Source organism: Aulonocara stuartgranti, assembly GCF_965226115.1.
Source record: "Aulonocara stuartgranti genome assembly, chromosome: 10".
NCBI lineage: Eukaryota > Metazoa > Chordata > Actinopteri > Cichliformes > Cichlidae > Aulonocara > Aulonocara stuartgranti.
Window position 1 is genome coordinate 29,861,359 of NC_138946.1, and position 22,518 is coordinate 29,883,876.

General features: G+C 39.5%; 1 protein-coding gene and 1 long non-coding RNA gene across 4 annotated transcripts in view; both read right to left on the reverse strand.

The window, feature by feature from the left end:
* Positions 1–22,518, reverse strand: part of opcml (opioid binding protein/cell adhesion molecule-like) — a 436,379-nt gene that overhangs the window by 207,754 nt on the left and 206,107 nt on the right. The window contains exon 1 of one of the 3 annotated variants that reach the window (XM_082549248.1): positions 3,216–3,376. The exons of the other annotated variants lie outside the window; for them this stretch is intronic. Within the exon in view, the coding sequence (XP_082405374.1) occupies positions 3,216–3,316 (101 nt within the window). The 5' untranslated portion in view covers positions 3,317–3,376. Of the gene's footprint in view, positions 1–3,215; positions 3,377–22,518 lie in introns of those variants that run through there. 3 annotated transcript variants of the gene reach the window in all.
* On the reverse strand, positions 12,989–16,104 carry LOC309715832. Its single transcript, XR_014279321.1, has 3 exons — positions 16,063–16,104; positions 15,445–15,515; positions 12,989–13,116 (listed from the first exon to the last, which is right to left on the reverse strand). It is a non-coding gene; the product is annotated as an uncharacterized lncRNA (long non-coding RNA).

Here is a 22,518-nt window from a genome sequence, read left to right on the forward strand (position 1 = left end):
ACATTGCAGACATAGAGGACAGTTACAAGTACCTGGGGATCCCACAGGTGAATGGGAACCATGAAGAGGCTGCTAGGAAAGCTGCAACCACCAAGTACCTGCAGAGGGTCAGGCAAGTCCTAAGGAGTCAGCTGAACGGTAAGAACAAGATCCATGCATGGAGGGTTTCACCCCAAGTCCAGCACCCGGAGGCTGTACGCTAAGCGGAAAGGAGGGGGCTGGAGACTGGTGAGTGTCAGCACTACAGTCCAGGATGAGACAAGGAACATCCACGAATACATCACGAAGATGGCCCCAACTGACAGTGAATACCTCAGGCAGCAGAAACCCAAGAAAGTGGAGGAAGGTGAGGAACCATCATGGAAGGACAGGCCCCTGCACGGTATGTACCACCGGCAGATAGAGGAGGTGGCTGATATCCAGAAATCCTACCAGTGGCTGGACAAAGCTGGACTGAAAGACAGCACGGAAGCACTAATCATGCCAGCACAGGAACAAGCACTGAGCACAAGATCCATTGAGGCTGGGGTCTATCACACCAGGCAAGACCCCAGGTGCAGGCTGTGTAAAGATGCTCCAGAGACAATCCAGCACATAACAGCAGGGTGTAAGATGCTAGCAGGTTTTCTTTCTCTCCCTCTCTTTCTTTCATTCTTTCTCCCTGTCCTATCCCCCAGTCATGTCTGTCCCATTTGTTGCAACTGAAAATAAAATAAATTCGTAATTACAATAAAGGTCAATCAAATGGACCAATATGGCAAGGCCATGATGATCCACTTGGTAAAATAAATCCGCTTTGCATCTTTTTTGGCCTTAAGACAACAATTCTGATGGCTAAAGATCCAAACGGGATGCACACACAAAAAAAAAAGATGCTAGCAGGCAGGGCATACATGGAACGCCATAACCAAGTGGCCGGCAAAGTGTACAGGAACATCTGTGCCGAGTATAACCTGGAAGTCCCGGGGTCAAAATGGGAGATGCCCCCAAGGGTGATGGAGAATGACCGAGCTAAGATCCTGTGGGACTTCCAGATACAGACGGACTTCCAGATACCGACGGCTAACAACCGGACATAGTGGTGGTAGACAAACATGAGAAGACGGCTGTAGTGATCGATGTAGCGGTTCCGAATGACAGCAACATCAGGAAGAAGGAACACGAGAAGCTCGAGAAATACCAAGGGCTCAGAGAAGAGCTTGAGAAGATGTGGAGGGTGAAGGTGACGGTGGTCCCAGTGTGTGGCGGAGGTGTGGTCCGGGGCGCGGCTGCAGGGGAGAAGTGATGCAGTGAGCTCAACGGGGCGGTGCTGGTGAGAACAGCTGATGGCGATTTTGGACTGATGGTGGTTTTCCTTCCCTTTATATAGTGAGGTGGAGAGGAGCGGAGGAGGAAGACTCTGCGGGAACCGACCGCTGTCAGACGGTGTTCTGTTATAATTCCGTGGACACTCGCAATAAATGTGGAATCTGATGATAACAACCTGTGTGTGGGTGTATCTGTGCATAGCGTACGTCACACAGTGGTAATCGGTGCACTAGGTGCAGTGACTCCCAAGCTAGGCGAGTGGCTCCAGCAGATCCCGGGAGCAACAGCGGAGATCTCTGTCCAGAAGAGTGCAGTCCTAGGAACAGCTAAGATACTGCACAGGACCCTCAAGCTCCCAGGCCTCTTGTAGAGGACCCGAGCTTGAAGGATTGACCGCCCACAGGGGCGAGTGGGGAATTTTATATATATATATATATATATAGTTAAAGGGAAATTTTGTTATCAGATGTTAATTGAAAGGTTGATAACTAATAATGAATGACAGTTGATCCATTCTGTATTTTCCATATAATGCAACATTTAGCCAGTGCTTTACAAAGAACATTGGTGACAGGAGAGTAAAGCCACACATTCTCTCTCTACTGTAAGAGGAATGAGGCTTCCATGTGTTTGATCAAACAGGAACAAGCAGCTACATCTGCATGTTGGCGTAAAAAGAGGAAGAGGCAGTGGCAAAATATTTCAGAAGCACAAATTCTAACACGTACACACCAGGGGATGAGAAGCAGACAGCTAATAACCCATCAAAAGAATTACAGTCACTGCCAAAGCCTATGAGTTCAAGCAGAGACAGCAAACACAAGAAGGCCACTGTATGTGATCCAGGCTGTATGCTCTGGGCCGAGTCTCACTGACACCTCACAACATGACCTCCATTTTACAGACAAATCAATCTATGAGCGATGGGCTAATTGCTAGGAAACTCACAGCATGACCTATTAGGTTCTCGATTCCACCCGCACACACCCACAGTGACATGACAAACTAGGGAATAAAGTGCAAGAGCCTGTATTTTGCAAGATAATAAAATACAGAGTTAGAGAATAGAATTTACTCTCAGTATCTTTAATTGGGGGGTGTAACTGTATCGTGCACACATTCAGAATTTCAGTCTTTGCCAGTTTAACATCAAACCCTAATTGAAGACTTCAGACAGGGCAGTTTTAAGTTTTCAGATCAGGGATCCAAGTCTCATTATCTGAAACTGCACCAAGTTTTTTATGTGCAGTCTTAGTTAAAGACAGAGTCTGTGTCCAAATGACCTTGTTTGAACCAACTCCAACTGACATTTGTTTTTCAAAAGCATGTTAAAACTTTAATGGTCTGGTGAGCCAGGGACTTTTCCTCCACTGACATTTGATGAATTGTATCATCTAATTTCAGATATTCCAATTTAGATTATCACCGTTAACAGGAAAACCAATTCACTACATTTAGACCTATTCAAAGCATTTGCAGTAAACAAACTATTAATGAGTTTTAATGCATTACAAACAGGACATATGCTTACTGTAGACTCATATCAGCTAAAAGTACATCTGAAACTTTAACAGTTAACCTCATATTCCATTCTGTTTCAAATTGTCTTCAGGCACTGCACAATAAAGTCACAGATATCAGCTCATACCCAGAGTGGTTGTGTTATGTGGCGAACAGCAGTTTCTAACCCTCACCAAAAAAAATTCCAACACATTTTACAGACTAAAACAGACAGAACAGCAGCATACCCCCACACCGAGCAAGCTCACTTCTCATTTCCTCTACTGTTATCATTCTCCCTTTACACACATCCTCACTTGCACTGCATATAACAAAGAACAAGCCAACCCCTCCACACACAACGAGACAGTTTCCAAACACTTGCTGAGAAGCTATCAAACACTTGCCTGATCAAGGACAGCTCTGTGCAAAGCAGGCCTTCCAGCTGAGGTCTGACAATGAGAATCCACTTGCTGAACAAAACAAGAATATGTGGATAGGAATCCATAAAGCCTTCCCTTCTTCACTCTGACCTTCGCTGTTTGCATTTTGCTAGAGGAAATGCTACGCACTCTGTCCACACTGATACCCTAGCACCAGGGATCTATGTTTGCATTCATGTTTTTTTGAGTACTGTCTTAAAGGCATACTGCATAACACTGGTATCAGCTGCACTATTAGAGAGAATATGATTTCAAAAAATAATGCAACTACACGACTTCCAGTGATGTCCCCACTTGCTAACAAGGTGAGATTGCACTCCATGAAGCCAGAACACGATTGGAGAAGCTGTTACAAAAAGTTCTAACAGGATTAAACCTGTTTTAACACGCAAATATCTCAGTTGGAAAACAAGTCAGAAGTGTGTGAATGTGAAATATGTGTGAAATTGTATGAAAGCCAGATTTATATTACCTGCATAATGGAAATATGACTTATGTAAAATTATGTATAATTTTATCGTAAGTGTAAAATCTTAAAGTAAAAAATCCAAGGTGAATGTCTTTGCCTCAGTAGTAGCAAGCTTGTCCTCCATTAAGAAACCAGGCTTGTAGACTTTTATAATGGCAAAACAGAAAACATTTTCCCACAGTCTGCACTGCTACCAGCAACTGCAAGACAGTTAGATTTGAGGTGAATTCAAAAGCAAACTGCTGGCTCCCATTTAAGGTGGCAAAGTGCAAAATGGCAGCTTTTTAACATTGATTTTGCATTCTGGGGTAACAGAAGGAAAATGTGTACTCTGAGAAAACCCCAAAGCACTTCCCATCTGCAGGGGCAAATTACTGATGCCTGTTGATCCAGACACGTTTTGTCAGCTACACAGAGACATGGTGAAAATGTGTTCAAGGACTTGAGGATGGTTGATCACGTGACAAATTCATAACATTTTAGCAATTCACCTTTTTCGCCTTCCCTTTTGAAAAATATTTTGACCTTTGTTTTGGTTGGTGCAATGGGTCATCTACTAAACAAAAAGGTTTGTAGATCAGTCGCTGGCTGCTTCAGTCAAGGTGTTGCTGTAATTCTTAGGCAAGCTAGTGAATGCTGATTTATTTCTGATACATCCATGCAAATCAAATCAAATCAAATCACTTTTATTGTCACATCACATGTGCAGGTACATTGGTACAGTACATGTGAGTGAAATTCTTGTGTGCGAGCTTCACAAGCAACAGAGTTGTGCAAATGCAATAACGTAAACAAGAAAAATACAAGAATGAGAAAAATACAAGAATTTGTATTTTTTTATGTGATTCACAATTATTAGAAAAAGCTAGCTTTTTTTTTTTTGCTTATGCACTGACAATGCTCTCTAGACAAAATTATAGTATTTTTGTTTGTTATTTTCCCCACACACATAACTTGCATGCACTCATGTTTGTGGCCAACAGACTATTTACCACTGTATTTTCAATGCATGATTTTGATGCATCTTTGTACAGAAGGCAAGAGCGCTATGCAGCTGTCACCTTCTGTCAGTGCTGTTTCTCTGGAATCAGCTCTGTGGGTTAGTGCTTAAAGGACAGCAAATGTGAGTAAACCAAATGACATTAAGGGAGGATATGAAACAGTCAGCACGCTGATGACTGAAGATTGACCTTTTAAATGTGATGCAATGCAGTGTCAGAGTCAAGCACAGCATGAATCGCCTAAATTAATATTACAGACGTTGCAGCAGCGTGATATTCCAATCAAGTATTTATGAGATTGGTTCTGACTACAGTTCTTTTGCACTCGAGATTTGCAAAAGGTCTGAGTTTCTAAAAATATTAAAAATAGTAGAAAAACAGTGATCAATAGAAGTTTAAGTTAATAGTGTAGCGAACCATATTAGGTCACAAACTATTAATTACATAGATTATTAAAAAAATGCAATTTAACTATTTTAATTACTTCAAAAAGATTTGAATTTAATGTTTCTATTCTTTCTATTAAAATTTTCTAACTGGGTAGTAAGTAAAAGCTAGGACCAGGTGTTTATACTGGAATATGTTGACAGTCACACTAATTTACATACTAAAGCATTAAAGTGAATATTCTCATATATTATACTATCAAATTCATATTATAGTCTCCATATTCTTTTTTTAATCAAGTGTTTATTGAAGTTATGCAAAAAATAAAATGAAATGTACAATATTTGATGGCTTCCTTTGTTCTTGGACTCATATATACAGTAGTCTGGATGACCGCCATCACATCAAGTTCTTTTTCTACACATGAGTATGAAAAAAAAAAAGAAAAAGAAGAGAAAACAACGCACACAAAACAAAGAATCATGTGTACAAACAGGTATAGTAAGTAACTATATACATCCAGAGAGGGGGCAACTGAAAAGCCAACACTTTCAGTAGCAGATGGTGACATAGCCTTAGTACATGTTATTATCAAAAACAAAATAAGCAAACAAAGATTTACCCAACCATTCCTTCAATGATGAATATCAGCGATATCTGGCCTTATAGGACTCATATAGCGGAGCCATTTTCCCCAGTGTTTTACAAATTTCTCATACTCAAAATTCACTAAAAAAGTAATCTTTTCCATCTTGTAAATTTCAAAAGTTACATCAATCCAGCTGTTTAATGTTGGTGGATCCTGTGTCAGCCATCTTTTAGTCAGTGCCTTCTTCAGCCAGCAGCACACCAAATAAGTATTTATCTATACCCTTTATGTCTGAGGGTATGTACCCCAAAAATATGGATTTAAAATCAAAGGGTAAATATGTACCAAATATGTTTTGCAGCACTTTATGGACTTCTCTCCAATAGTTCTTAATATTCTTACAATCCCAAAATATATGGTAGTGGTGTGCTGTTCCGTAGCCACAGTTCCTCCAACATTCAAAACTTCCTTCATCATAATGTGCCTTTATAGCTGGGGTAATGAAAAAACAAGCAAAACTTTTCCAGCAGAATTCCTTCCATACATGTGATTTTGTACTTTTCCAATGAAAAGAACAGATGTTCTGTCATCTGTGATTGCCTGACCTCCCTCTTTCTCCCATCTTTCTTTTATATATAGGGAGTGCAGAATTATTAGGCAAGTTGTATTTTTGAGGAATAATTTCATTATTGAACAACAACCATGTTCTCAATGAACCCAAAAAACTCATTAATATCAAAGCTGAATGTTTTTGGAAGTAGTTTTTAGTTTGTTTTTAGTTTTAGCTATTTTAGGGGGATATCTGTGTGTGCAGGTGACTATTACTGTGCATAATTATTAGGCAACTTAACAAAAAACAAATATATACCCAGTTCAATTATTTATTTTTACCAGTGAAACCAATATAACATCTCCACATTCACAAATATACATTTCTGACATTCAAAAACAAAACAAAAACAAATCAGCGACCAATATAGCCACCTTTCTTTGCAAGGACACTCAAAAGCCTGCCATCCATGGATTCTGTCAGTGTTTTGATCTGTTCACCATCAACATTGCGTGCAGCAGCAACCACAGCCTCCCAGACACTGTTCAGAGAGGTGTACTGTTTTCCCTCCTTGTAAATCTCACATTTGATGATGGACCACAGGTTCTCAATGGGGTTCAGATCAGGTGAACAAGGAGGCCATGTCATTAGTTTTTCTTCTTTTATACCCTTTCTTGCTAGCCACGCTGTGGAGTACTTGGACGCGTGTGATGGAGCATTGTCCTGCATGAAAATCATGTTTTTCTTGAAGGATGCAGACTTCTTCCTGTACCACTGCTTGAAGAAGGTGTCTTCCAGAAACTGGCAGTAGGACTGGGAGTTGAGCTTGACTCCATCCTCAACCCGAAAAGGCCCCACAAGCTCATCTTTGATGATACCAGCCCAAACCAGTACTCCACCTCCACCTTGCTGGCCTCCGAGTCGGACTGGAGCTCTCTGCCCTTTACCAATCCAGCCACGGGCCCATCCATCTGGCCCATCAAGACTCACTCTCATTTCATCAGTCCATAAACCTTAGAAAAACCAGTCTTGAGATATTTCTTGGCCCAGTCTTGACGTTTCAGCTTGTGTGTCTTGTTCAGTGGTGGTCATCTTTCAGCCTTTCTTACCTTGGCCATGTCTCTGAGTATTGCACACCTTGTGCTTTTGGGCACTCCAGTGATGCTGCAGCTCTGAAATATGGCCAAACTGGTGGCAAGTGGCATCTTGGCAGCTGCACGCTTGACTTTACTCAGTTCATGGGCCTTGGTTTTTCCACACGCTTCTTGCGACCCTGTTGACTATTTTGAATGAAACGCTTGATCGTTCGATGATCTCGTTTCAGAAGCTTTGCAATTTTGAGACTGCTGCATCCCTCTGCAAGATATCTCACTATTTTTGACTTTTCTGAGTCTGTCAAGTCCTTCTTTTGACCCATTTTGCCAAAGGAAAGGACGTTGCCTAATAATTATGCACACCTGATATAGGGTGTTGATGTCATTAGACCACACCCCTTCTCATTACAGAGATGCACATCACCTAATATGCTTAATTGGTAGTAGGCTTTCGAGCCTATACAGCTTGGAGTAAGACAACATGCATGAAGAGGATGATGTGGACAAAATACTCATTTGCCTAATAATTCTGCACTCCCTGTACTTTGTTGAATAATTGCTGAGATCATGAAGACTTTTGTATATTTGTGAGATTACACCTTTCTTAGTTTCTGACTTATAAGCATTTACAAAGAGTTGGATAAGTGGCCTCGCTGTAGTGGGTGTTTGGTTTTTGATGCTTCGGGTGAAGAAGTTTCTTAACTGCAGGTGTCTGTAGTGATCTTGGTTTTCTAAATGAAACATTTGCTTTAAAGTTTGGAAACTCATGATTTCATCCTCCTTTACTATACCACATATCAATGTGATTCCTTTATCTATCCAGTTTTTAAAACTAGGGTCCATTTGATTTGGTGTAAATTCTGAATCGTATGCCTGTCAGGATCAAACACACCAAAATCGTAATCATTTTAATATTTTTATATCCTTCTCCAGCTTATTTTATTTTACCACCATTTTCCAGACCTCTAGTGCGGTCTTTACCAAGGGATTTCTTATTTCGGAAATGTAGTCCTGTAGATTTTTATCTGCTAGAACTGCCTGTATATGCATATTGGATATTGTTTTGCTTTCAATTTCCTTCCATGCTGCTATATATGAGGGATCGCACCAGTGCAACACAGCCCTAATCATTGCTGAATTATAGTATCTTTTTAAACATTGTAGGCCCAGCCGCCGTTTTCTTTAGGCAGTTGCAATGTTTTGTATCGTATTCTGGGTCGTCTCCCTTGCCATATGAATCTAGAAATCATTTTATCCCATTCAATAAAGTCTTTTTGATTAATCTGGAGTAGGAGGGTCTGAAACAGATATAGAAATCTTGGTAAAACATTAATTTTGATGGTTTCTATTCTAGAGCTTATGGTCAAACATGGGATATGATTCCATTTTGTGAGGTCCTCTTTGACCCTTTGATATAAATGGCTGTAGTTTTTTTCAAATAGTCTACTTGTATCTTTAGTAAGTGTTACCCCCAGGTAGTTAATTGAGTCTGTGTTCCATTTCAATGGATGTGTTTATTTGAGCTTTTCAGATGGACTATAATTGTAGGGAAGGGCTTCAGTTTTATTTAGATTCAGTTTGTATCCTGTCATTGGGCCAATGTTTTTAAGATAATTCATTACCTCCGGCAGAGACTCCTCAGGTGTTTTTAGGAATAAGAGTACATCATCGGCATAGCATGCTATTTTATGTTCCACATCATTTATTGCAATAACTACAATTTTTCTGCTTTACCTAATATGTTGGGCAAGTGGCTCCAGAAATATAGAAAAGAGAAGAGGAGACCAAGCGCAGCATTGTCTCACTCCCCACTCTCCAATGTTAGAGATTGAGTTAGGTGGCCATTAATCCTAAACCTTGCAGACAGATTATCATATAATGCCCTTACGTTGTGCCTTTTCAAGTACCCAATTTCATGTTTTTCTCAATATAGGGATGAGATCCTCTTTGAATGCTTTATAAAATTCGGAGGTGAACCCATCACTTCCTGGTAATTTGTTAGCTTTCAAGTTTCTTATAGCATTTTCTAATTCCTTTTCTGTTATTTCAGAGGCTAGTTGTTTATTTTATATTGTATTGTCTGCTTGGTGTTTCTTAAGTTTCCATGCCAACAGTTTTGTGAATTTAGGGCCATTTTCATAATATCTTTCGTAATAATGTCTAGAAAATAGCACCTTCTTTTCAATTTTCCCGAGTGTACATTAAGTTAATTTCGTTTCTTAGTTTTTTTAATTCATTCTAGTGTAGCTGGATTTTGGTTTCGTGCATGGCTGCTTTCTAGCTGTTTCAGTTGTTTTTGGGAATCCTGTAGTTTTTCCTGGTAAAGTTTCTTTTTCCTTGAGGCAGCTGCAATGATTTTTCCTCTTATCACAGTCTCAATATTCTAACACAAGCAACTTGGCTCACTGATGACAAAAAGACTGAAGAAGTTATACTGATATAGAGTCTACACAAATTAGTTTGAAAAGAGACATTTTCATCAAAACTAAAGCTTACAGTGGATATTAAGATAATATAGCTTATTGGTTGGAGAACTGTGACGCAGACTGTTACAAAATTAAACAAACCAATGAAACATTTTCAAACACACAGAGCAAAGAACAGATGTAGTCACCCTGTCACTTCCCACATCTTACACTTGATTGTGCTGGACTCAGATTTGGCCCAAAGATTTTATGTTAACTGCACTGCCAGGAAATATGCATCTGCAGTGAAATGTCACAAAGTAGAACAAAAAAGTGCCATATTCTATATACAACACTTGCTAAAAAGGAACTGTGGGCTAATGTGATGCAGTACTTTTGTACAAAACTTGCAAAAGATTCAAACTACCTTTATGAATGATAATTATGTAACTCAGTAATTCCCAGAGATTAAGAGTTAATTTTGCATTTGGTCTGGAGCAAATGTTTTGATGTCAGCGGTGTTGATGTTCTGACAGCTGAAAACAATGAACTGAAAAGTCCCATCTTTCCTTTTGTTCCACTGTTCTTGTTTATATAACCAGGATGTTTGGTGTGTTTGATCCTGACAGGCTGAAGCTCCAGGGCCATCATCCAAGGCTAAAATGTTCAATGGTTCTGTCTGGGGGAAAATGTTGTGAAAAGATATGCACAATGGAGAATGTATTTCTAATGTGTTTTTGTGAGCGCCTGTCTGCATGTCATCTCTATTTGCAATGCTTCTCAACACCACAGAGAGAAAACCGTTTCTCTGTTTGCTCTCTATGAGTAACACCGGCAAAATGGTTGCAAAGTGAAAGGAACACATTGCCCTTCCAGCCGAATTTTCTCCAAAGCAGAATAACTTTGTAATTTCTAACAATATGGGCCCAAAACCATAACCTCCTTTCAATACACAATGGCAAAGGGAAGCTCTCCTGACACATGATTTCCTCCACATAGACTCAATACAAACGTGCGGTCCAGCTGACAGATAAATGCATCTGTGCTCTCTTTATCACACACACACACACACACACACACACACACACACACACACACACACACACACACACACACACACACACACACACACACACACACACACGCTGGCTCCACCTGCAAAACTGTATTTACACGAATCTCAGGCATCCTGCAGAGTCTGCAAACCAGCATTTGTTTTTGTGTTTCTTTAATTACAAGTTAGGTCATAATAGGGGATGGAGGGACTATTTCCTGTTGCCTCATGGGCAATCTTGGAGGCTCCAAATTGGAGATGATTCTTACACGTGGCCTAGATTCCGACTGCAGTCAAATTCCCCTCTGCCCTGTATAACAGCTTATCATTGTGCAATAACATTGTCGGAGAAAATGGTGCACCTGACGCTCAGCCCACCCTCCCCCTGAGATTCTTGTTATCTATCATCACACTGTCGCTTTCGAGCAAACACAAACGCCTGGATTGGTGGGTGTGATTGAAATTGCCAGCCACATATTAAAAAGAAAATGTTCAAAGATTCTGCACTGACATGTACATTGGTGGCTTGATAGAAGGATACTTAAGCCACCTTTAAATGGAATAATAAGAAATCTGAAGCAGCAATTTGCTTCTTAGCAACATCTATTTAGCTCTGCTGTGGGATTTCGGGAATGATGCCTCCTCTGGGTTCAGTTAAGGTTTGGATAACGGGTTGCTGCTGAGTTTGCCATTTGTAATACTCAGTCTGTTGAGCATCTGGCTAAAGACTTGTCAGCCACCTGATTTTTATACCCATTTTCCATTTGCTTGAGAGTAAACATTTAAAATATTAATTTCCCTTTCTGTAACATATACATATTATCATGATATGTCAGTATCCTTGGAACCCAAGTTCAGTTAAACAATCACTGCTTTTTAGTTTACTTTGGCAGATATTCATTATTATATTATTAATCAACACCTCTTCACTGTAAAAGGTTACTAACTACACTTAAAAAAAAAACATTAGCCTGTTGATGAGCTTTTGACCCCTACACTTGATCTCTGACACAGACATGAGGAAAAATGGAACAGGTCTGAACTGCAAAAGCTTGTAAGCTGTCAAAATATCCAAAGCAAAGGCACTTTAAAGGACAGATGAAGAGAGAGAAAAACTGCAGAATCTGTTGAGTCAGTGAAGGTGAAGGCAAAGAGCCATATTTCCCTCACCTGCCATTCTGCTGCTGCCACCTCCTATGATCTTACCCTCTGGTCAATCAAAGATGCATTCAACCTTGGCGTATATAAGCTAATAGTAGGCCTGGCACCTTGGTAAGACAGGTAAGACTGAAACATGTCGTCTCGGAGCTCATCGGTGGGACTGAAAATGCTGTTTATTCTGTCACTGAATGGACATCATGCCTGCTGTTCTATTTAAGCTGTCAAGCATCACGGCCTCAAAACAGGCCCAGCTGGCTCCCTGTGAGCCTTCCACAGTAAGATTGATGAGGGGAAGCCTGGCAGACGAAGGGCAATACAGGCAAGCCTTTGTGTTGTTCTGTATGTACACATCATTTTCCCTCATTCCACAGGAGAATCAGCAGCAGCAGATTAAATGACAGAACAAATTTCCATCATACCACAGACAATTGTTCAAGTGAATTTGTGTAACCATTCAGTGTAACCTAGGATTAATTATGCATGCTTGTATTTCATTGCTGTAATGCCATTATAGTATTGTAGACTAAAACAGGATTGATATCTTCATGCATTAAATCATATTTCATCACAACGACAGATAACATGCATATTGTGTTTTCAGTGGTCCCTTTGTACATATTATGAATTTGGGAGCAAAAGTGTTAAAAAAGAGATTAATTCAAGTGCACATGCAAAGTGCCATCAGTAATGTTTAGAATTATGAACTGATGGTTAGCCATTGCTTTGTTAAGTTGCTTGGCACTTTTGCACTTTTAATACTTATCCTTACATGAGGATAAGGTAACAATGCGAGACAGTACTTAAAGTGCTGTTTGAATGGTAAATGCGGCTTTTTGTGTGAAGCATTTCGTATTTTGACTGAGAGCAGAAAGTGTAATAAAATGCCAGTCCTTTTCTATTAAAAGACTTAACATAGAGTTAACACTAAAATCCAAGACATCACATATTGATGGAAATATTATTAAATTTGATGATCTAAAAATGTCACGGTTTCGGGGATGTGGGGAGGAGGATCCAAATGCAGGACTCTGCGATGCAAACAGTGCGTTTATTTACAGTGAATGGACAGGACAACAATAAATCCCCCTGCTTTCCCCTGACTCCCGTGCCTCAGCACTCCCTGTGCTGGCTGCTGTCTGGTGGTCCACATTTCTCCTGGGGAAACAACAGAAGCAGCCGTCAGGACACTTCACTACTGCAGGCCAGAGGCGGAGCAAGACATTTGAAACACCCGGGGCTTAGCCCTAAAGGGTAGTATGCATGTGGGATTTTATTTATTTATTTATTTTATTATTTTTTTTTTGGGGGGGGGGGGGGGGGGGGGGGGGCTAGAAATGACTGAACGATTAATTGGCTCTGTTTTGAGTTTTGTTCAAAAAAGAATGACTTCATATAGGGAAAAATATATATCACATATGCAGGACACCTTAACCCTTGTATGGTGTTCGGGTCTGTGAGACCCGTTTTCAGTTTTTCTCAAAAGAAAAATTAAACAATTAATTATTTTTTCAACCTGAAATTCATTGGCTTTGGCTTATTTTCTGTGAGGAACATAAATCCGAACTAATTTTCAATGACCTCATACTGTACCTCCCCCCACGCATTTACATTACATACAAGGTGTTCGGGTCCACTGGACCCAGGTCTAATAAAAGTGTTGAAAGTGCAGGTCCTGTGTTCCCACACTCTGTCTTCCTCCTTTCTGGTGCTGCTGATGGTGTTTTCTTCCCCTCCTGCTCCGCACAAAGTTGCAACATTGTTGAAAATTCAACTATCAACACCGTCTGCTCTGACATTCCCACACATTTTACCCTCTTTCTTGAGGGATCCAAATTTTATTTTCTCATACCCTGTCCCACCTGCAAATTAGGGGCATAATACTATAAATAAGACTTTGCCAGTGTGGTTCTTTATCACAACTGATAAAGATGGCAAAAGATTATCTGCTGCGAGGGCCATCCAATTGATTTTGGAAGAGAGAGGAGCTTCGGATGATGATGTTGACAAAGAGGTTTCAGAATATTTCACATTTCTGAAAATTCAGAGTCTGACAGTGACTTTGAAGAAGAGGATGAGGTTGAGCACCATTTAGTAACAAAACGAAGACGAGTACCCCATCTGCAGCCAGCTCCAGGACCAGAACAAGCCCACCAGACAGCAAGTGAAGAAATATGGATGTCAATAAATGGTGAAATTGAATGGTCTTCTTGCCCAAGAAATGAGCCACCCTGCAGAGCTGTTACTGTGATAAGCCAGGGCCAACACGGCTGGCAGTTACTCATGTGCAGGACATGAAGTCTTCATTTGAGCTTTTCATCCCAGATTCCATCCAGAAAATTATTCTGGATTGCAGTAATCTAGAAGGAAGGTGTTTTTTTTGGAGAGAGGTGGAAGGAGACCAAATTCATCTAAGAACCCCAAAGGCCTACTTTGGGGTTTTTATCCTTGCAGGAGTTTTCAGGTCCAAAGGGGAATCGACAGAATCCCTGTGGGATGCAGAAACCGGCAAGAACCTATCCGTGCATCAGTGTCTCTGGAAAACTTCCACAAAATTTCCAGGATTATCCGTTTTGATAACCGAGACGACAGACCAGCTCGACGGCAGAGAGACAAGCTAGCTGCCATCAGGACAGTGTGGGATAAGTGTGTGCACCACCTCCCCCTGTTTTACAAACCTGGGCCTAATGTCACCATTGATGAGCAGCTGATCCCATTTAGTTGTGAAACATATTGCTTCACGTGTAAATGTGTTGTGTCTTTACACTCACTCCACTTGATTATAACGGATTTATTTTTTTATAACATTTTATAAAAAAAAACAAAAAACGAGAAGCACATTAATTCATAAATGTGATCTAACAAAGGTAAAGGGAAAAAATTAACCATGTTTGCTGTTCATATGGTTTGTAATTGGGATGAAGTAAACATCTGTTGAGTAATTTAACATAAAATTGTTTGATAGTGTTAATTTGGAAAGCCAAAACTCTAGCGGGTCCACCAGACCCATGAACACTGGCTGAGTAACAAAAATATGAACACCACACAAGGGTTAAACTAGTTTTTTAATTAAGCAGCAAGGCAGAACAACATCAGGGCTGTATCAAGACACGAGGACTAAACCCCAATTCAACCAGACCCAGAGCTGATCTGGAATTAAAACAGGACTACAACAGTTCAAAATCAGGACTACTGAGGACTTAACCAAGTCAGAACCAGAATCAGAACTAGATGATAGTAGCACTAAAAATCATCATAGACTTGCACTACACTTATTTTTTAATTCTACCAAAGTCCACTATTTAGATTCAGAAAAGTTTATAAAATTATTTAGCCTTGTTGTGCAAACAAGCCTGCATAACTTAATAAATATAGAATTTGAAAAATAACAAACCTAAAAAGAAACACTAAGTACGAGATACATGAGGACCTATGATACGGTGATACTTTTGGTAAACGACCATTTGACTAACATGTGTGTCTCACCTGCTCTTGTTCCTCTCTGTTCTGTCCTCATTCTCTCTCTCCCTCTCTGTGCCTCTCTCTCCCTCTTTGTGCTGACAATCATCAAATATACAGTTGAAACCAGATATTTACACACTCTTCAGATCAAAACACACTTTTTTAATTGTAACATCAAATGAGACTAAATGTTTATTTTTTTAGATTGATAAATATAAAAAACATATTTGTTAACTTTAAGAGTAAAGAGAGAAACTATCTGTATTTCTTAATTGTAAATGGCACCAAATTGTATTCAAAATTGAGCCACACTTATGGAGCTCCACAGTTCTTTTCCTGGTGTTTTGGTTGACATCTCTTGATTTTCCCATTTCAAAGAAACAGGCTCTGTGTTTTGCCTTATATGCATCCACAGCTGTGCCACCAATTTACTCACATGGACTCTACTAACCTATCAGAAGCTTCTTCAGCTCAGAATGGAATCGTCTGGAGTTTTCTTATTAATAAACAATAAACTTAGTATATATGTACTCCTAAATTTGATGAAAGTATGAATATACTGCTGTGTAAGGAAATTCCTCTTGTTTTGCATAGAAATATACTGAACAACATACAAAGCATAATATATAAAATAACATCTACCAGAGTTTTTTCTTTGAAAGAAGCTCCTTATGTCCATTCTTGTATATCAGTGCATCACTGAAACCGATTTATTTAGCCGTGGAGGGAAACAACTGAAAATAAGAAATAAACACACATGTAAGCTAAGACTCTCTAAAGAAACAGCATTGTTGTTGTTTGGCTTTTCATTTTGCCATTTGATTCACTTGAAGAGCAAGTAACGTAATATGGGTCAAATGATCAGTTTGATATCAATCTTTCGTGATTCACCGTCATATTTACATTATTTGTACAGTACGAATGATTTGCTTTGGTACCTGGTCAAACTTAAGCTCTCCACTGTCTGCCTTGCTGCGCTTCTCCAACAGCGCACTCCAGGTAGCAGCAGCTGCCCCGCCCCGCTTAGTGCCTGAGCTCGGATCATACCAATATTAGGGGGGATTTACGCACAGTCGTAAATTCCCACAGTGTGCACTATGTGCTTCGAATATTGTGTGTATTTTTTTGTTTGATACAGTTGTCAGCCAGGCATCTAACTATGAAAAAATTACACCCCAAAAGACCCCGGGCTTCTGAAAAAACAACCCGGGCTTAAGCCCAGTAAGCCACCCCCCCGCTCCGCCACTGCTGCAGGCATACACACACTAACTTTAACTGAGCTGAAGACTAGCGTGGAGTCTCACGCAATGATCCCGCGTCAGTGGAAGCTCCGTTGCTCTCCTAAATAGCTCCCCGACGAGCCAAGATCAGCACCAGGTGTGTGGCAAGGGCTTCGGGTGTGGCCAGTCCCCTAGCCGGGCCACACACACACACACACACACACACACACACACACACACACACACACACACACACAAGCAGGGAGAAGAGGGACACAGCAATACTAAAAATACATATACTATAAGACAAGTCCATAACTGCTCAGGGACCCTAGGTCGCTCAGACCCAGGACCCTGACAAAAAACATTAATTGGAGATAAAAGTATCAGAATGTCAGGAGCGGGACCACGCGTCCAAACACGCTCCTTCCGGTTCTCATCTCTGATCGCCCAGTTCTACAAGCTGTTCGTTCTCATTTACGTGCCCCACCCTTGAACTGTGTAAGAGGAATATTCTAATGTGTTTATGAGTTATTTTATGTTTATGCTTAATTTTTAGTTGGTTATTTTAATGTTATGTGTTTCTGTCTTTCAATTATGCTCGCATGCCTCTAAATGTTTGGTTTTGTTGATTATTTTAATATGCCATTAGCCTGCCAGGGACTAAAGCTGAAAATTAGTCACACTTACTTAATTTACGTGTTCATCTCAATTAATATACATTGTCCCTTTTAAATAAATATAAACATAAGAAAACTCCACACAAAAAGGCAAAGTCTGGATTTCAATCCAGGATTTCACCATGAGTGGATCAGATAATATGCTCTAAGTATTGCTTTTTTAAAGCCATTGATGGTGTATGTTGTGCTCATGATTTCTGAACACAACTGTAAAACCAGCTAAACACTGTTGAGCCAAAACACTTGGTGCCATCAGTAGGCAGAAGTACTTCTTTTTCAGGACAATCTAAATAGTGGCACCTTATTAAAAAGAAATGCTTACTTCTAAAAACTGTTACAAAGATTCTTACAGCAGACCATTGAGCCTAAATACAGCTTACAACATGTCAGAACTGCCTGAAGAGCAATGAACATGAAGTTCACTGTCATGGACTTTTCTCCACACCTCAACACCACTGACCATTGACACATTTTAAATGAAAAAAAAAAAGTTACACATTACAATGAATAAAGAACTGAAAAAGATCTATGCACCTGAATATTACTCTACTCTAACATTAGACATCAGCATAAATAGCATTGCCTTGTCTGTTGCCTGTCCTGTCTCTTTTCATACTTGTATTCCAGCTCCTGCAATGGCGCCCCTCAAGTCAGACGTGTTTGCTTGCTCCGCTCTCAGATGCCGACTTGTTGTTTGTTATTGTTTACTTTTTGCTCTGTTTGCACTGGATAAGTGCAGTGCACTGTTAACATACCCGAGACAGGCACTACTTGACATCGGTAACTCATACAATCCTCAGGACTTCACCCTTCCACCGGAGCTTCAAGTCATTGTTCGCGCCGGTAACCTTTTAAAAATAGCTGAATTTGTGGGAGGAGTGAGAGTTAGCCACCTCCCACTGAACCAGTTTGCTGTTACAGTTGTTGGTGTCTTTGGTTTCTTATACTGTTCTATTTGTTTACATTTTAACATATATTGTATTCTCCCAGATTAACTCAAAGAGATTTCATTCCATGAAAAGAGAATGCTTGAATGCACTTTTGTGACTTTTTTTTAAACCATTCACACATTGCACAAAAAGGGCGGGAAACAAAACAAACATTTAAGGTACAACTTAATGAAATGTAAGACAAATAAAGATTGAAACAGACACCTGACATCATGCCAAAGAGATCAAACTGCAGACCTTGCCAGGTCCTACAAATACACCTTGATGTGTAGTTGCATAATTTAAAAGGTGCTCCACAGATTTATCTCGGCATGCTATAAAACTCTCAAACTCTTAACAGAGACTGTCTAAAAATGTTTTCATGTGTTTCATGAGTCCAATGTGTCCTTGTTGACTGGACAACAGCACAGAAATTCACAATATTATGTTTTCATATATATTTTCACCTTTTCATTTTGAAGTCTCCACATAACACAGTAGTATCATAACTTTGTTACCAGACATGCTGAAGTCAAATTGGTCAGCTTTTGTGGGGCATATGGGGATGTGTTGCTGCATCCCAGTAAGTGGCTTCTTAAATGATTCTGGAGGCTGTTAATCTACAGGCCCTACTGTGGGTTTAAAGAGAAGAGTACCTTTTTTTTCTTGTCAATATGTTTGCAAGTATGATATGTGAATCAGAATGCTAAAAGTCTCAGAGCAAACATGCTATTCTTTGCATATTCACTTTCATCTGATTGGCATTCAAAAAAACACAACTGTCATATAGTTACACTCCATTTCTATTCTTAGTCTGGCATTTCTTTTAAACAGTTTCTGCAGAGGGAGAGAATTCAATTTCACCTAACCAATCACTAGAGATCAGCCTGGCAGTGATGTAAGCAGACGCATTATAGGAGTCAAATACTGTACTGAAAGAATCCTGGATCATAATACATGGGATAATTCTACAATGATGGTAGAAGTGAGAAAGAGAGATTGAAACTTTGCTCATCTATAACCTCCTAATGCTCATCCCAAGCCCAGATAAATGTATATGGTTGCATCGGGAACAGCATCTGGTGTACAATTATGTCCAGACATAAAGATCATAAAGGACTCAAAGTGAGTAGAAACAAGGAATAATACATGTGGTAGAAAAGTGAACATTCATCATTATCAGGTTTAGGTCTAATCAGTGTGGTTTGCCAGGGGAAAATGGAGGTTTTAAAATTTCCAAGTAGAATTTGAAAAGTTTAAAAACCATGGTGTAGAGAGGTGTTGGATAAGCTCACTTTGAAGGATATTGATTTCAGTTGTTTTCTATTGTGTTGCGGTTATATGGTTAACATTATGAATATATATCAGCACACCAGCAATGTCACTGACTTCAGTACAACTAGAACCTTATACCAAACAGGTTTCTGTGAAATAAGGTAACTTCACACAGACTGATCATGTGAGTCATCCCCCCAGAATCCAGGGAAGTCCATCTTGAGCTATGTCCAATGTCCACTAGAGCAGGGCGATATGACCAAAAATATTTATTATGATACACGATACATACATTTGAAAACCGTAATACTATGCTGAAGCACAGTAGGTATCATTCCGCGAGGCTCCTGCCTACGATAGCCGTAATGCTCCGACAATCCATTAAGCGGTGCAGGTTTGTAGCTTAGCAAAGTCGTACTGAAAGATTTGACAGAGCGCCGTGTAATACATAAAATCGTTTAGAGGTCAGTAAACACAACCAGAATTCATACATAAGGCACACAGGATTATAAGGGGCACTGACGATTTTCAGAGAAATCAAAGGATTGAGTTTAAGTGTGCCGTATTTTCCAAACAACACGGTAATAACGACGGCCCACTAGCATGCTCTACCAAAAATAGTGCTTTGTTGTGTATCTGAGGGATGAAAGCTAAACCAGTTCCACCACTGAAGTTGCAGCATTTTTACAAACCAATTCTGGTTCATCCGTTTCATTCAACGATCCGCTTTCGCCCTTCTCATGCTCCGTCGCTGCCATGCTTTTTCCGCCATGTGCGTATGAAAACAAAGGCACTGCGCATGCACGTTTTACCCATATTCTATCGTGATATCTCATTTTCTTATCGTTGCCCAACATTATACCTGTATTACCGTGAACGGTATGATTTGTCCACTATGCCTTAAAAGCCCTCTGATATTATAGCAAAGCAACCCACACTTGTAAGTTGTTTTTACATTTGATTTATAAAAGCTCTGTTATTTTGTTGGCATTAATAATTGTGTCAATGGTGAAAAGCTGCACTTTGAGAAACTGCTTTATTGGAAGTATCCTCTAAAATCACATGTCTAACAATCTCTATTTTATCACAGGTCATAAACAAGCAAGCGACTATCTTACGTATTACATGAACACATGTGTTGACAAAATGTGTTTGCAATAACAGACGCATTAAAGTGACTTTAACAACATGAATACGGTATAAGCCAAAATAGCATAAGCTCCATTACACGTGCTATATTGGCTCATTGAATCCCAATTGATTAAAGGGCTATGAACCATCTGCCACCTTCTGAAGGCTGCACAAAGAGATTGATGATGTTTATCATGTTTCTATAAAACTGCAGAGGCGGCTTCAGAGCCAGCTCATAACTGGTCTATAAATCGATATCTGTATGACAGACTAGGCAAAGCCATGTGTATGTGCATGTGTGTATGTGTGGCCGTCCATGTGCACTAGGCATGTGCTTTGCTGAGGTCTGAAATTGAAGCATCTGCTACCAAGTACACCCATTCCAAGTGTGGAAACGGGTTTCAAGCAAACCAATAACTCAACTGAAAATGAACAACCCTAACTGCAGAGACATGCAAAATAACTAAATAAGGACAAATTCAAATGCAGTGTCCACATACAACACAGAGGTTTTCACAAATATTCAAACAAAATGGATATGTTTCAATACTGGTACAACACTGCTCTGCATTCGCTCTGAGAAAGTGTGGAGTACTTTCATCCTCAATGTATTTAGATGAATTCTAATCATTTATGAAATGTTCTCACCTCATCAGGACACCATCTATCCCCATTAAATCTGCACCATTTCATGCAGATAAAGCTCTTTAATTTTACTTGCAGTGAATTGTTGATTACCTAAAAATGCTGCAAGGTTTAGATAAGGACCACGGTCACATCCCAGAATATGCATGCAATAAATCTTGCGCTTATCTGTCTCATTAGTCGACTTTTTATATATCTTTATCTCGCTCATCCTTGCTTTTTATAAACTATCACTAATGTACTAATTAACAGCGTATTGCAAGTTACTTTGAAAAAGTAATTAATTATAGTTACTAGTTAGTTCTTCAAAAAAGTAACTGCGCTAGTAACTGAGTTACAAGATTCTAAAAGTAATTAATTACTTGAAAAGTAACTATTGCATTACATTATTTAAAAAAAAATTAACCATGGGGTCCAGGTTATAAATGGCCATTTTTAGCTACTGTTGATGTTCCCTCTATATTTTACCTTTAAAAATTATTTACTTTGCCTTGTTTGGTATCATTCTTTTCAGCACAACCTCACGTGTCTGAATTTACAGTTATGTTTTCATTTTGACATACTGTATTAACACAATTGATCTAAAATCAGACGAAAAAACATAAAATCCGAGTAGAAAAAGTTATATTTTTTACTGTAACAACAACAAACATGTTTAATGAATTATATTTCATAACGTTAAATGCAAATATAAATTGTCAATTTTAAAATCATATGCACAAGTTTTGCAAACAACGTTATTTGCATCCATTTACCTTTTACCTTGATTTTTTAAATAAACATTTCAAACTATTTACATAACAATCAGGTGTTCTGCATTCAATAAGATGCCACACAAATTATTTGTACCACTCCAAAAAAGCAATTTCTGTCCACTATAAAGGAGAACATCACAGCCTGATACCTGCAGATCTGACAGTAGCAGGTGTATCACTCCTGTATTCATTCAGTGCTCGCCTCATTGTTCTGACACACAACACAAAACTATCCACAACACTACACGCTAACTACACAAGACAACACATTAACTACACACTCCAAACATGCCAAACGTCACAAATCTCTCACATCTCAAAACACGCGCTCTCTCTTTTTCTGCTGTCTCTCTCTCTCTCTCTCTCTCTCTTGCCGTCACTCCTAAAACTTCCGCCTCTTCCTAAACAACCAAATGTCATGTTGCTATATAATTTTTTGATTGGTCGACATGGTGCATTTTTC